Consider the following 12266-nt stretch of genomic DNA (forward strand, 5'->3'; position numbering starts at 1 on the left):
GGATGGGCGGTGTTAATATCACTCCCTGAGGAGGAATCAGTGAATTACTCCTGAAGGGATTCTTAATGTTCCTGCAGAGACCTGAAGAGGATCATAAACAGGTTATAAACAGTTATTGAACAATCTGCTTCTACTAATCCACTTTTTTCACACAGAAACAACTTCATGATTTAGCTGAACACTGCCGGGTCAGATCATCAATCACAGCCAAACCGGAAATGAATGGAGTCCTGCAGGGAAGCTGCAGCCAGGATGTGCATGAAAGAAGGTCTGCAGAAAACATGAACAACATCAGATGTGTTTGATTCAATGATGAAAGACATCATCCAAACTCTGCCAAATATTACTAGAAGAATTTACAAACTGTAGATAGATGAGTTTTAAATGAAATAGGTCCCGATTAAAACGTCAGATAAAGTCACAGTTAATCTCAGCTCATTTTTACAACCCAGAGAAACGCATTCAAATATTCAAACCAGCCGAGTCTTTCTCGTCAAATGCGACACAATCCGCAACAGCTTGGCTTAATGACAGTCTGAGACACGGCAGGACGTCCAGACACCAGCATTTGTGAGTGAAAACTCCAAACCAAATCAGCTCGTTGCAACACGACACATGCAGCAGGAGGAGCAGGAGGAGCAGGAGGAGCAGGAGCTGGGGTGACCTTCGACCTTTCAGCTTCTGATTATCACAACACACAGAAACACGAACAGGTCGGCTCTGTTTGAGCCCCTCACGCCACCCTGATCCGATTCAATTTATTCCACCTGCATGGATTTAAAAAAAAAAATCTGAATTTAAAAGTTTCCAAAGATACTAATATGTCTGCTTTTATTCTGAAAAGTCCATAAAAGTATGCAACAACAGGACACAGCTGTTTTCAAAGTTTAAATCAACCTGCAGCTCCTTTAAGGACACATTCAGGGCATTAAACGTTGGTGTGTGACCTCATGAAGGAGTGTGACCCGTCAGTGAGCTCATCTGGAGCACATGCATGTAAAGTGGTGAAATGGCGCCATCTTTGTTCCAAATGATGGAACTACAACCCCAAAATAAAACCGTATAAAGTCCGTCCCTGTTAAATAAAACAAAGATACTGTGACACTAATACAACAAAACTAGAGATAATAATGGTTATCAAATGCTGCAGAGGATGTATGAAAATAAAACTGGGATTATTGAGATTGAACTGTAAAACGTGGGAACAAAAATAACAGCTGGTTTATTAAACTTAATCAGAACAACTCATGATTAATTTCTCCAGGAAATTTGACTGCAATGTAAACAAACTATTATTTACCAGCCCAGGACCCAGAAAGAATAAGGTTTGCATATTTATTATGAACTGCTGATGATGCTTTATGGATCCAAGTAACTTTACTGTACTTTTAATGTTTTATTCATCCAGATGTTCTGTGAACAAACAGAAAAAAGTGAATCTGTAAAATACATAAAAATCAGCTGTAGTTACAGGAAAGGTGCCGTAGAAATAAAGTTGAGTGTTTAAAAGACGAGCAATGATTAAAGAATATAACAAATTATTAAAATAAATAACAAAATCAACAGAAAGATGGATTTTGAGTGAAATTAATCAAGGAATTCCGTGACGTCACTTCCGGTTCTTGTTGCCTGCCTCCACCTGAGAGGAAGGAGAAAGTGAGAGGTGTCACTCGGTGTCCGGTTGTCCGGTTTGTTCATGTCGCGGTGCCAGTAAAACGAACCGACATTTCACGGACGGTGATGAAATGACAAAGTGTTTCAGGACCGTTTATACCAGATCGGTTGAATCGTTTGTGTATTGATCAGAGATCAACAGTCATGGCTGCTCGCCCCGTCGGTCATGTTTTCTCTGCGGAGTGACACCTCCTCCCAGACAGAGACCATCTCTGCTGGATCCGGGTACGAGGTGGGGCGCGGACTCCCGGGGAACTCCGGAAAAGTTGGGTGTGCGTCGGATTTATCCGTCAACGACAGGAAGACGCATCAGCGGGTGAGTCTGCGCACTTTCCCTCCGTAGTTCCGGCGGACTTCAGACTCTCTTCTCGGCCGACGAGCGCTTTAATGTCGGTTTATGTTTTGCTGAAGGCAAAGAAAGCGTTATCTGGCGCTGGCTAGCTATGCGCGCTGAGTGACATCGCAACCAGCCAATAGCAGCCGCCGCAGGGGAGTTGTGTTCAAACCTTCGTCCAATCAGAGGCGTTACTGAGGCTGAAGGCGGGAATCTGGAAGAGCAGAAGTGGACGTTTGGTGTTTGGTAGAAAGTCGTTACCAGCTGTCAGCCGGTTCAAACAGGGAGGAAGCTGAAGCAGGACGACCCGGGCTTCCTCTTTTAGGACAGCCGGCCACCATGTTCATGGAGTCGGAGCTGTTTCTCTGGTTCTGGTCTCCTGCCCTCATGTTGGCGCCAGCAGCCCGCACATGGAGCAGCTGGAAAGGTCACTGACGTGTTGGTATCCCCCAACATCCCAGCACAGTGTTTACACGGGCGCAGAGCCAGAACCTGGGTCCTGGGCTCAGCTGGTCTCTGTGGGCCCCTTCACTAATTAATACTATTAATGAGTTAATCAAATAAAAAACATCTGGTTTTATACATTAAATGTCTGATATTTTGTTGCAGGTCTGTTTCAAAATTCGTTGAAGGTGTGAGAAAGTTTTTTCATCCCATTTTAGTGTTTTATTTTGTCCCGTCTGTCTCTGCAGGTGTTCAGTCCTCGGGGCTGACCAGACCAGAGTCATGGCCTCTGGGAAGAACAAGAACCAGACCTCTCTGGTCCTCCACAAGGTGATCATGGTGGGCAGCGGCGGCGTGGGGAAGTCCGCCCTCACCCTGCAGTTCATGTACGACGAGGTGAGACTCCAGGACCCCGTTTCCCATGAGCCCCTCTGTTCCTGCCCCCTGTCTCCTAACCCGGTGTGTCCTCTCAGTTTGTGGAGGACTACGAGCCCACCAAGGCGGACAGCTACAGGAAGAAGGTGGTGCTGGACGGCGAGGACGTCCAGATCGACATCCTGGACACGGCGGGTCAGGAGGACTACGCCGCCATCAGGGACAACTACTTCCGCAGCGGAGAGGGCTTCCTGCTCGTCTTCTCCATCACGGAGCACGAGTCCTTCACCGCCACGTCCGAGTTCAGGTCTGTCACTGTTTGACATGTCCTCATCGATCAATCAATCAATAACGCAATCAAACTCTTATTGATTTCTGAAGTCTGAAGATTGTCTGAGGCAGAGGTTTTTTTTTTTTTTTTTTTTTAAACATTTCAAGTTTGTTTTACAGAAAAATAGTGCAGTTAGGGCTAAAAAAATAAAAAATAAGTAAAAGGCAAAACTATCGTAGTTTAGAAACGTATCTGCATCATTGAATATTTGAAATCAGAGTTGTTTCAGCTGCAGAAGATCCCCTCCGAGTGATACATCCCGTCTGTGTTTGTACCAGGGAGCAGATCCTGCGGGTGAAGGAGGAGGAGGCCATCCCGCTCCTCCTGGTGGGGAACAAGTCGGACCTGGAGGAGCGGCGCCAGGTGTCCGCCGACGAGGCCACAGCGAAGGCCAACGAGTGGGGCGTCCAGTACGTGGAGACGTCGGCCAAGACGAGAGCCAACGTGGACAAGGTACACAAACAACAGGAGGAGGAGGAGGAGGAGGTCTGAGCTGTTGTTGTGGTAACCCGTCTCCCTCTGTCTCACAGGTGTTCTTCGACCTCATGAGGGAGGTGCGCAAGAAAAAAATGGCGGAGAGCAAAGACAAAAACGGGCCAAGCGGCAAGAAGAAGAAGAAGCACTGCTGCTTACTTTAACTGGACGAGACGCCGCGGTGACGACGGGCCAAAACCAAAATAAACTGACGCAGACAGGCGGGGCGGGAAACTCCTGACTCACCTGCACGGTCCTCTTATCACTCTAGCATCCCCTTCTTCAAATTAAAACGACTTCCTCTCACCTCCTTTTAATGTGAAAATCCTCCCTGACTGCTTCCTGTGTATGTGCAGATTCTGGCCTAAAGTATGTGGACACCTCACCTGTGTGTGATTTGCTCTAACAGCCTCCCGGCTCGCAGCGCCGGATCCTCCCACAGCTGCTGGACCGGGTCCAGGTCGGCATCCTGTCCCGGTTCTTCCCTCCACACTCGGAGAACCGCTTCTTTTTTACGGAGGTGACCCGAAGCCAGGCGGCCGGACGTGTCCGCATACTTACGGCGTGCTCTCCTTTCCTCTCTGAGAGTTCAGCGTGTTTTAATGTGGAGAAACAAAAAGGACCGTCAGGTTTGTGAAGTCCAGCTTTAAGGTGGCGCTCTCACTCTGAACAGAGGTGGTTTCCTGTCGGCTCAGATGTAAACTGTCGTCCATCTTCCCTCTCTGTATCTTTCCTCACACATTCCTGATATTTAACTCGAACACTCCTTTTGTATGAAGCCTCCTCCTGCACCTCCCTGATCAATAAACCTTATAATCAAAGGGAATCTATTTAAATCACTAAAGAGTCGCTCGGTCCTGTTCCTGACGTGTTTGTGTTGTCCACTCGGAGACGGCTGATAATAAACGACCGATTGATCCTCTGATTGGACGTCTTCCATCGCTGCAGCTGTTTATTTGGTAGTTAGTGTCTTTTATTCACACAGAATACTTCTACATATCGAGAATAAACTTCACAAAAGTTACAAATGTTGTATGAAATTGAGCTTTTTATTTGAAGGAAATCTCAGTTTTCTTTAAAAGTACCACCAGGTTACATGCTTCTTAAATTAATCGACAATCACTGGAGCATTCGTCATCACTAAAAGAAAATAATTCAGGATTGGTTTTCACCAAACAGCTCCACAAATTCGGTCATGTTTGGTTGTGGTAGTAAAGATTTACAATAAATTAAATGTTAGCAGAAAAGAAGCAGTTTATATCTTTTATTATGTGAAATTTGACAGATTTTGCATCAGTTCACCTGATTTAAATAAAACTGATCAAATAATGAAATGATGATAAAACCTGTAGTAAAAGAAAACAGGAATTACGACCTGATGTATAAAAGTAGTCACATTTAACATGAGAGAAAATACACAATGAAAGACACAAAAAGACAATTATATGAAGAATTGGTAAGAAGATGAAGCAGAAACACAGACTGTAGGAGCAGGAAACCAGAACTGACCGAGGCTTCATGTGGAAATAAAAAGGCTCGGACCTTATTGTATTATTAATTTATAATATTTCTATTTTCTGTAATAATAAAAGTTAAAACAGATCTCTTAATTACAATGCTAAAATATGGGAATAAGATGAAGTTCTGTCGCGTAGCTGCTCAGTTATCAGATGAACCACTAGGTGGCGCCGTGGCTTCAGTTTTGACCAAACAAATGAATTTAACATTGAGAAGTGCAGCAGCCTCCGTTTCTATGAACTTTTACTCTGAAAATCTGAACAACTTAAATCATGAATTTCTGCAAAAATCTGCTTTAAAAGTCACTTTTTATTCCTTTAAAGTTTTATTTGAGGACAACATCAAATAAGATGAAATATTTCTGGACTTATTCTCTCTTCTTCCAACATACAGACTCTTCTAGAAACTTCTCCGTCGATTTGTGTTAAAAACGACTTGAGTTTGTCACTCAGAGTAAAATTTATTGAATATTATTTCATATTTATCTGCTTCAGTTTAATTCAAGCAGCTTCCTGTTAAAACAAGTTTCAAACGCAGATCTTTAAACTGCAGAAACACAAATTCAGTGAAGTCCTCAGATTTATTTGTGGGAATACCCAATGATGTTGCTGTTCTGTTGCCATGGTGACTGAATTTGTTGTCAGATGTTCCACCAGATGTTTTTTTTGTTTTTTTTACCTTTACACAACTTCCTCATCTTTAGTTTTTGAGATCTGTTGCTGCCATCAAATTCAAAATGATCACATGTTTTTTCATAAAACCGTAACAGTTTTTGGTCTATTTTAAAATTGACTGAATCATCTCGTCTTTTTATTTCCATGTCACACAGTGTGCCGACTTTGTTGTAAGCAGAGTTGTAGATTCAAGAGAAATTCACGTTAAACATTGTTTTTTGCAGCCTGATCTCTGCGGAGGTGTTGAAATAAATCAGTGCTGTGATTGACGCTTCGTTACGACTTCCTGTAACTGAGAGTTTCACTGCTGCGTCTGCAGATCCTGAAAACAAAGACGCGGTAGCAGCTCTGTCGGTTGATCGGAGGCTTTGAACCGAAGGTGTGAGTGACAGCAGCCGATGAAGGAAACTCACACATGAAGTACGATGAAGTCCTCGAAGCAGACGGAGCGGTGAAAACACCAGATGAGAAGTTGTTGTGAGGAGGAGGTCGGGGTGGACAATGGGTCAACAAAACCTTCCCCAGCTGTTCCTCTGAGATTCCTTTACAGCCCTGACCGTTAATCATCGTATCCATGGCAACACAGGCCCTCTGACCTTCAGGAAGTACTTGTTTTATCCAACTTTAACCCAGTGTGTGCAGTCCTGCTTATTTATTGGTGTGCTTGTTTGTTTTGGATGCAGGAGGTGGTCGGGGGGGATGTCGGGCGTACGAAGCACACGACTCGACCCGTCTCAGATGTGAGTACTCAAACTTTGATTTCTTACTGGAAAACAAATCATTTTCTACTTCCTGAGAGACATTTTGTCTTTGGACCTTTGCTCCGATAATTAAAACCTGTCTGATCTTTGTTCAGCTGTGAAGCGCTCTCGTTCTGCCGCCTCACGGCCTCTTAGAGGTGAATATTTGTAGGATTTCATGTTAACTTCAGGAGATAATGACTCATAAACTGGAAACAAGCAGCTGATTGTTCAAGAAAGTTAACGTTTTACAGGAGAACGTCTGAAGTTTTCTGTTTGTTTATTAAAACAGAAAACTTTTGCAATTTGATAAAGCGGAGCTAAAGTCCCCCTCCAGCCTCTGGTGAGGACCCTGCAGAGGTCAGAGGTCATCTGAGGCGTCTCAAACGGACCCCGCACCCACCCGAGCTCGTCCTAATTGTTTGTGGAGTTGAGCTGATGTCAGTAATCCTCTTAGAGTAATACACCTGCTGCTGATCCGACAGCACCGGCAGCTCTCCGACGCCTCACTTCAGCCGGCGCTCTGACCCGGTCCGTGTCGGGGTCCTGAGGCGAGATGCTGGGCGGAGACCTGGTCGCCGTGTGGGAGGTGGCGCTGAGCGACGGCGTCCACAGGGTCGAGTTCGCTCACGGCACCACCACGGGGAAGCGCGTGGTGTACATCAACGGGGAGGTGAGTGATGTGTGCAGAAGTTCATTAGAAAAGTGTTGAATTCAGAGGAGAATCAGCAGAGGGGGGTCCATGGAACTGGTGACCCCGTTTGGTGCCTCAACCCTCATGTTGGGAACCACCAGTTTTGACGTGATTACGTCACCCTGTTTAATTGTGTTTCAGCGTGCTCTGTTAGTTTTAAAAGTTTCCCTTTCTTCTCTGTGAAGTGTAATTCAAATAAAGTTCATTGTTATTGATGACTGCCTGGAAGATGCAGGATGTTATTTATCATCCTTGTAGGTGAAAGCAGGGTCCAAACTTTCACTCTGAAAGCTCTGAGGACATTTAATCCAACAGGAAGTCCTGAGGAAAGACTGGATGTTCAAGCTGGTGGGAAAGGAGACGTTCACGGTCGGGGGGGCGAACACCAGAGCCACCGTCTCCATCGAGGCCATCAGCGGCTTCGCCTACCAGTACTCCCTGGACGTGGACGGGAAGAGCCTGCAGAAGTTCACCGACAACCGAGCCAAGACCACCAAGACGTGGGTGCTGCGGGTGGACGGGGAGGACCGCCGGGTCGTCCTGGGTGAGCCGCTCCGCCGGGTGTGACTGGAGGTGATTGGAGGCGCTGCTGGGTAATCTGCTCAGGCTCAGGTCAGCGCTGCTAATTCAGGAAACCGGTTGGACGACACAAACTTAACCTGCGCTGACGCGGTTCGTAACCAGCAGCGTGACCAGTTGGCCCACTTTATGTATTTTATGTTATCATTGACCTTTGACCTCCGGAGGCGTTGATCAGTGCTGCCGCTGCATTACTGAACAAACTGTTGTTGTTCCTCACAGAGAAGGACACCATGGACGTTTGGTGCAACGGACAGAAGATGGACACGACGGTGAGAATCACTGCTCATTCACTCTGAGCCCCAAATGACATCATCGACCGACCGACCAATCACAAGCCAGACAGCAGCGTGAGGTTTATCTGAAATGTAAAAGTTGAACTTCCTTCCTGCTTCCTAATTTAAAGGGACCTGACGTCCATCAGTTTGGTCCAATTAAACAGGAAGTCAAAGTTGAGCCGGGAAGGAAAGATTAACACCCGTGATACGGAGCTGCAGGGAGCATCAGCGTGGCCCAATCCATGGCCCGCGGGCCAAGTTTGGTCCTTAACGGCTGATGCTGTAAAATCCTAACTGTCATGATACAAACTTCATAATAAGAGTCAGGTCAGTGACTCATGGCTTCCCGTCAAAATAAGAGATCAATTCAGGAAGAAATGGCGGAAAAACAACAATAATTTCTGCACAATAATTATTTTGACATTTTATTTTAAATTCATGTTGTTAGTTTTTTAAGAATTATTACATTTCAATGAAACGTAATTTCCTGAACTTTTATTTTTGGCCTGCAACAAACAATACCTCTCCTCTCTCATCACCTTACAGATGCTGACAGACAGCTGTTTCTGCCTCCTGACGAGGTTCTTTCAGAATAAAAGCGGCCCCAGCAGACGTTCATGTGTGTTGTCCTCCTCAGGGAGAGTTCGTGGACGACGGCACCGAGACCTTCTTCACGCTGGGCGAGCACGAGTGCTGCATCAAGGCGACCAGCAGCGGGAGGAGGAGCCGCGGCATCGTGCACTACCTGGTGCTGGACGGAGAGAAAATCCCGTCCTCCACACCGTAGAGCCGGACCGGTCCGGACCGGACTGAACCACGCCGGGCGCTCAGAGACTCTGTGAACGAGGTATTTGAAGCAGGACGATGAAGGACGAACCTTTTTGTTTTTATTTCTCACCTAGAAAAAGCACATACATTCATGTTCATGTAAATAGAGCAAATAAACACTGACATGCAGGTTTAACACAGTTGTATGTCTTCATGCTTTACTCCAGGACGCCTGTTGGCACTGTGGGGTTTTATTTTGAATGGGTGATTAAAAAAAATATGTAAGGAATAAGCAGCTTTTTATTGGCACAGGAACCTGCCAATTTTCTGCACAGCCTCCACGCAGTAATTATCTTCCTGCATGCAGCATTGGACCCGAGAAAGACCGGATCTGGGGACAGGGGACCTTCAAAATAAAAGCATCAACTATGTCACAAATAATCTATGAAAACTATTGGAGCTTTCAAATATGATTGTGCTGTATTGTATTAATATACCCCCCCACCACCACCACCACCCCCAAACTTTTTATTTCCATATTACTGTTATTGTAACTAAATGATTGGAATAAAAGATCTATTTATGTGTGATTGTACAAATTATAAAACAACAACAACAACACAAAGCTTACGTTTTTATAAAAAGCCCAAAATACAATTCTAACATTCACGTATATAGTTTGTGATTAAAACATTTGAAAGAAGCTTTTAATTTCCTTTGTTTTATGTTGTTATCAGCCAACAGGTGTTCACACCTGGCCGTAGAGATAAAACTGAGTCCATCAATAGAAAAAGGAGTTCCTCGCGACTTTTATTTTCAAGTTACGATCTTGACGGTCTCGGGGAGCTTTTCTTTACACGTAAACGTTGACTCGCAACTCATTCGCCAAAAAAACAGGACTCGTGTGATTTGAGCGTAACCACAGACAACCAGCACATTAATGTCATATTATACGACTAATGCAAGAACCTCAGACACTGTGTGTTACATCATCTGTTGATAGACAGAAATGTATTTCTATGAACATCTCAGACATGTTTACTTTAATTTGGTATTCAGAGCAACAAGTTCTATGTTTTAGTTTGTGGTGATTTTACAGGATAAATTAAAATAAGAAATGATTGAAAACGAGATGGTTTTTTTTGTAAATACTGCCTGAAAGGACAGCGTGCGAACTTTGTGGTTTTATTTTGAAAACCGCCACCGGAACTCGTGCGTTCGCCGTCGGCACCTTGACGCTCCGGTTGGAAACAAATTGACGGAATGACGTTCCCGGCTGGACTCTGTCTCCAGTCTGCACGGGATGGACCGGACTGCACCGGGACGGGCAGCGGATGAGCGTTTGGCCACCGCGCGCGGGACTTACCTGTGAAAGCGCGCCTCGTTCACGAGCCCTCGGTGGATCTCGGAGCCGCGCGAGCTCCCGGGCTGCCGGTTTGAATCCGGACGGAGGACGTGAATTTGCGCAGCTGGTTCTGGAGCGGAGACACAACAGAACCGACTGGTTGTCCGGCTGCGACCGGCTGCTCCTCCGCGCTGTCGTTGAGTGGCTCCGGGCTCCTCTCCGGGGCCCGAACCTCCCACTCAGTCCGGGTTTAAAGCCGGTTTGGAAGCCCGGAAAGCGGCGAGTTTTCCCTGTTTCCCCCCCGGGCTGGGAAGCTACCGCTAGTTAGCGTTAGCCGGATAGCTTAGCAACAAGGCCGTTGTTTGCTCCGGTCCGTCCGGGCGGTTCTGACCCAAAGGACTCGAAACATCCGGTTCATCCAGAGACACTTGTGCAAAGTGTCATTTTAATCCCACACGGGCCGGGAGGATATGGGGGAGCGGTGCTCAGCCCGCCGCACATCTGTCACCGCGCCGGAATTGGGAGCCGGGACACGCCGGGGAACAGCTGCCTTGGCCGGACAGTAGCACCGACGGTGGCCGTGAACTCCACCGGGGATGTAGAGGAGGACACGCGGTCTCTGGAGTCGTGAAGGAGCGCGGACATTTATATTCGGAGGATCTCCGATGAGGCAGAGCAGCAGGAACTGAGCCTCTGGATCCTGGAGGTCACAGCTTTCACCTTCCTGCTTCATCTCACCGAAAGGAGCCATGAACTACCAGCAGCACCTGGCCAACTCGGCCGCCATCCGGGCCGAGATCCAGAGGTTCGAGTCGGTCCATCCCAACATCTACTCCATCTACGAGCTGCTGGAGCGGGTGGAGGAGCCGCTGCTGCAGAACCAGATCCGGGAGCATGTCATCGCAATAGAAGGTAGGACGGGAAGGTGGAGGTGGTGGTGGTGGTGCAGGAGGAGGAGGTGGTGTTTACACCCTGAAGTGGGAGAAAATCCACCAACTCTCAGGCCTTAAACGGGCTCTCCATGAGCACATTCCTGCTTCAGTGTTGTGGGAACTGTTTTCATCTCACTGATGGAGTTGGTTGTCTGAAGTCACGTTTGAGAGCAACTTCAACCTGATTTGTGTTTCTGGATGGAAATGATCTTCTATAGATCCAACAGTGATGCTTAAAATCCTAAATCTGTCACCCTGATAACTATCAGCCTGAATTCACACTAAAATGTTTAAACGGTAATGATTGATTGGAGAGGGAGAATTTAAATATGGATGATTTAAAACCTGATAAATGAGACGCAACGTGTGCAGAAATGTAGAATATTGCTTTGTTTTTATTTTGCATGCTGAGTTAAGAGTCATTTAACAGCAAAAATGTACTAAACAGCTGCTGAGCCTTGTAAAGCAGGATGTATTTCAGTATTGATTTATTGATTGATATGGGCTCTGTCACCAGATATCCTGCACAGTAGTCCCTCATTAATGCCTGTCCATATCAGAGGAGACAGTTTTATTTATTTATTTTTGGGGGGTTAATCCTGTGAATTAAACACATTTGTGCAAAAATCCCTGTAAATCCTAAAGCACGGATGAAGGCAGATATTAAAGGAAGATGAACGTTTCTGTGCTTTGTTCTGTTCTGTGGGAAACATGCTGATCAGTGAGCAGACAAAAACAGCTGGAAAGAAAGAAAAAATGTCCCCTTGGGATCAATAAAGTATCTATCCTATCTATCTATATATCTATTATCTATCTATCTATCTATCTATATATCTATTATCTATCTATCTATCTATATATCTATTATCTATCTATCTATCTATATATCTATTATCTATCTATCTATCTATTATCTATCTATCTATCTATCTATCTATATATCTATTATCTATCTATATATCTATTATCTATCTATCTATCTATTATCTATCTATCTATCTATCTATCTATCTATTATCTATCTATCTATCTATCTATTATCTATCTATCTATCTATCTATATCTATATATCTATATATCTATTATCTATCTATATCTATTATCTA

The 12266-nt window shown here is 45.3% G+C and overlaps 3 protein-coding genes across 3 annotated transcripts in view; all 3 read left to right on the forward strand.

Moving 5' to 3' along the window:
- Window positions 1-1703: 1703 nt before the first annotated feature.
- LOC138207109 (ras-related protein ralB-B-like) lies at window positions 1704-4557 on the forward strand. The gene is made up of 5 exons (XM_069164130.1): window positions 1704-1990; window positions 2701-2848; window positions 2926-3134; window positions 3437-3611; window positions 3689-4557. The coding sequence occupies exons 2-5, from the start codon at window positions 2735-2737 to the stop codon at window positions 3794-3796; spliced, it is 606 nt and encodes a 201-aa protein (XP_069020231.1). The 5' UTR covers window positions 1704-1990; window positions 2701-2734; the 3' UTR covers window positions 3797-4557.
- Window positions 4558-6481: 1924 nt separating this feature from the next.
- On the forward strand, window positions 6482-9079 carry LOC138207110 (fas apoptotic inhibitory molecule 1-like). The gene is made up of 5 exons (XM_069164131.1): window positions 6482-6564; window positions 7050-7237; window positions 7574-7802; window positions 8060-8109; window positions 8753-9079. Exons 2-5 carry the CDS (start codon window positions 7121-7123, stop codon window positions 8900-8902), a joined length of 546 nt encoding a protein of 181 aa, XP_069020232.1. The 5' UTR covers window positions 6482-6564; window positions 7050-7120; the 3' UTR covers window positions 8903-9079.
- A 1066-nt stretch (window positions 9080-10145) lies between these two features.
- Window positions 10146-12266, forward strand: part of LOC138207108 (arf-GAP with GTPase, ANK repeat and PH domain-containing protein 1-like) — a 105037-nt gene continuing 102916 nt past the window's right edge. The window contains 1 exon segment of the mRNA XM_069164128.1: window positions 10146-11140. Within this exon segment, the coding sequence (XP_069020229.1) occupies window positions 10978-11140 (163 nt within the window). The 5' untranslated portion in view covers window positions 10146-10977.

Source organism: Embiotoca jacksoni, unplaced genomic scaffold (assembly GCF_022577435.1).
Source record: "Embiotoca jacksoni isolate LCO1_2020_lvr unplaced genomic scaffold, fEmbJac1.0.p SCAF_30, whole genome shotgun sequence".
NCBI classification, from domain to species: domain Eukaryota; kingdom Metazoa; phylum Chordata; class Actinopteri; family Embiotocidae; genus Embiotoca; species Embiotoca jacksoni.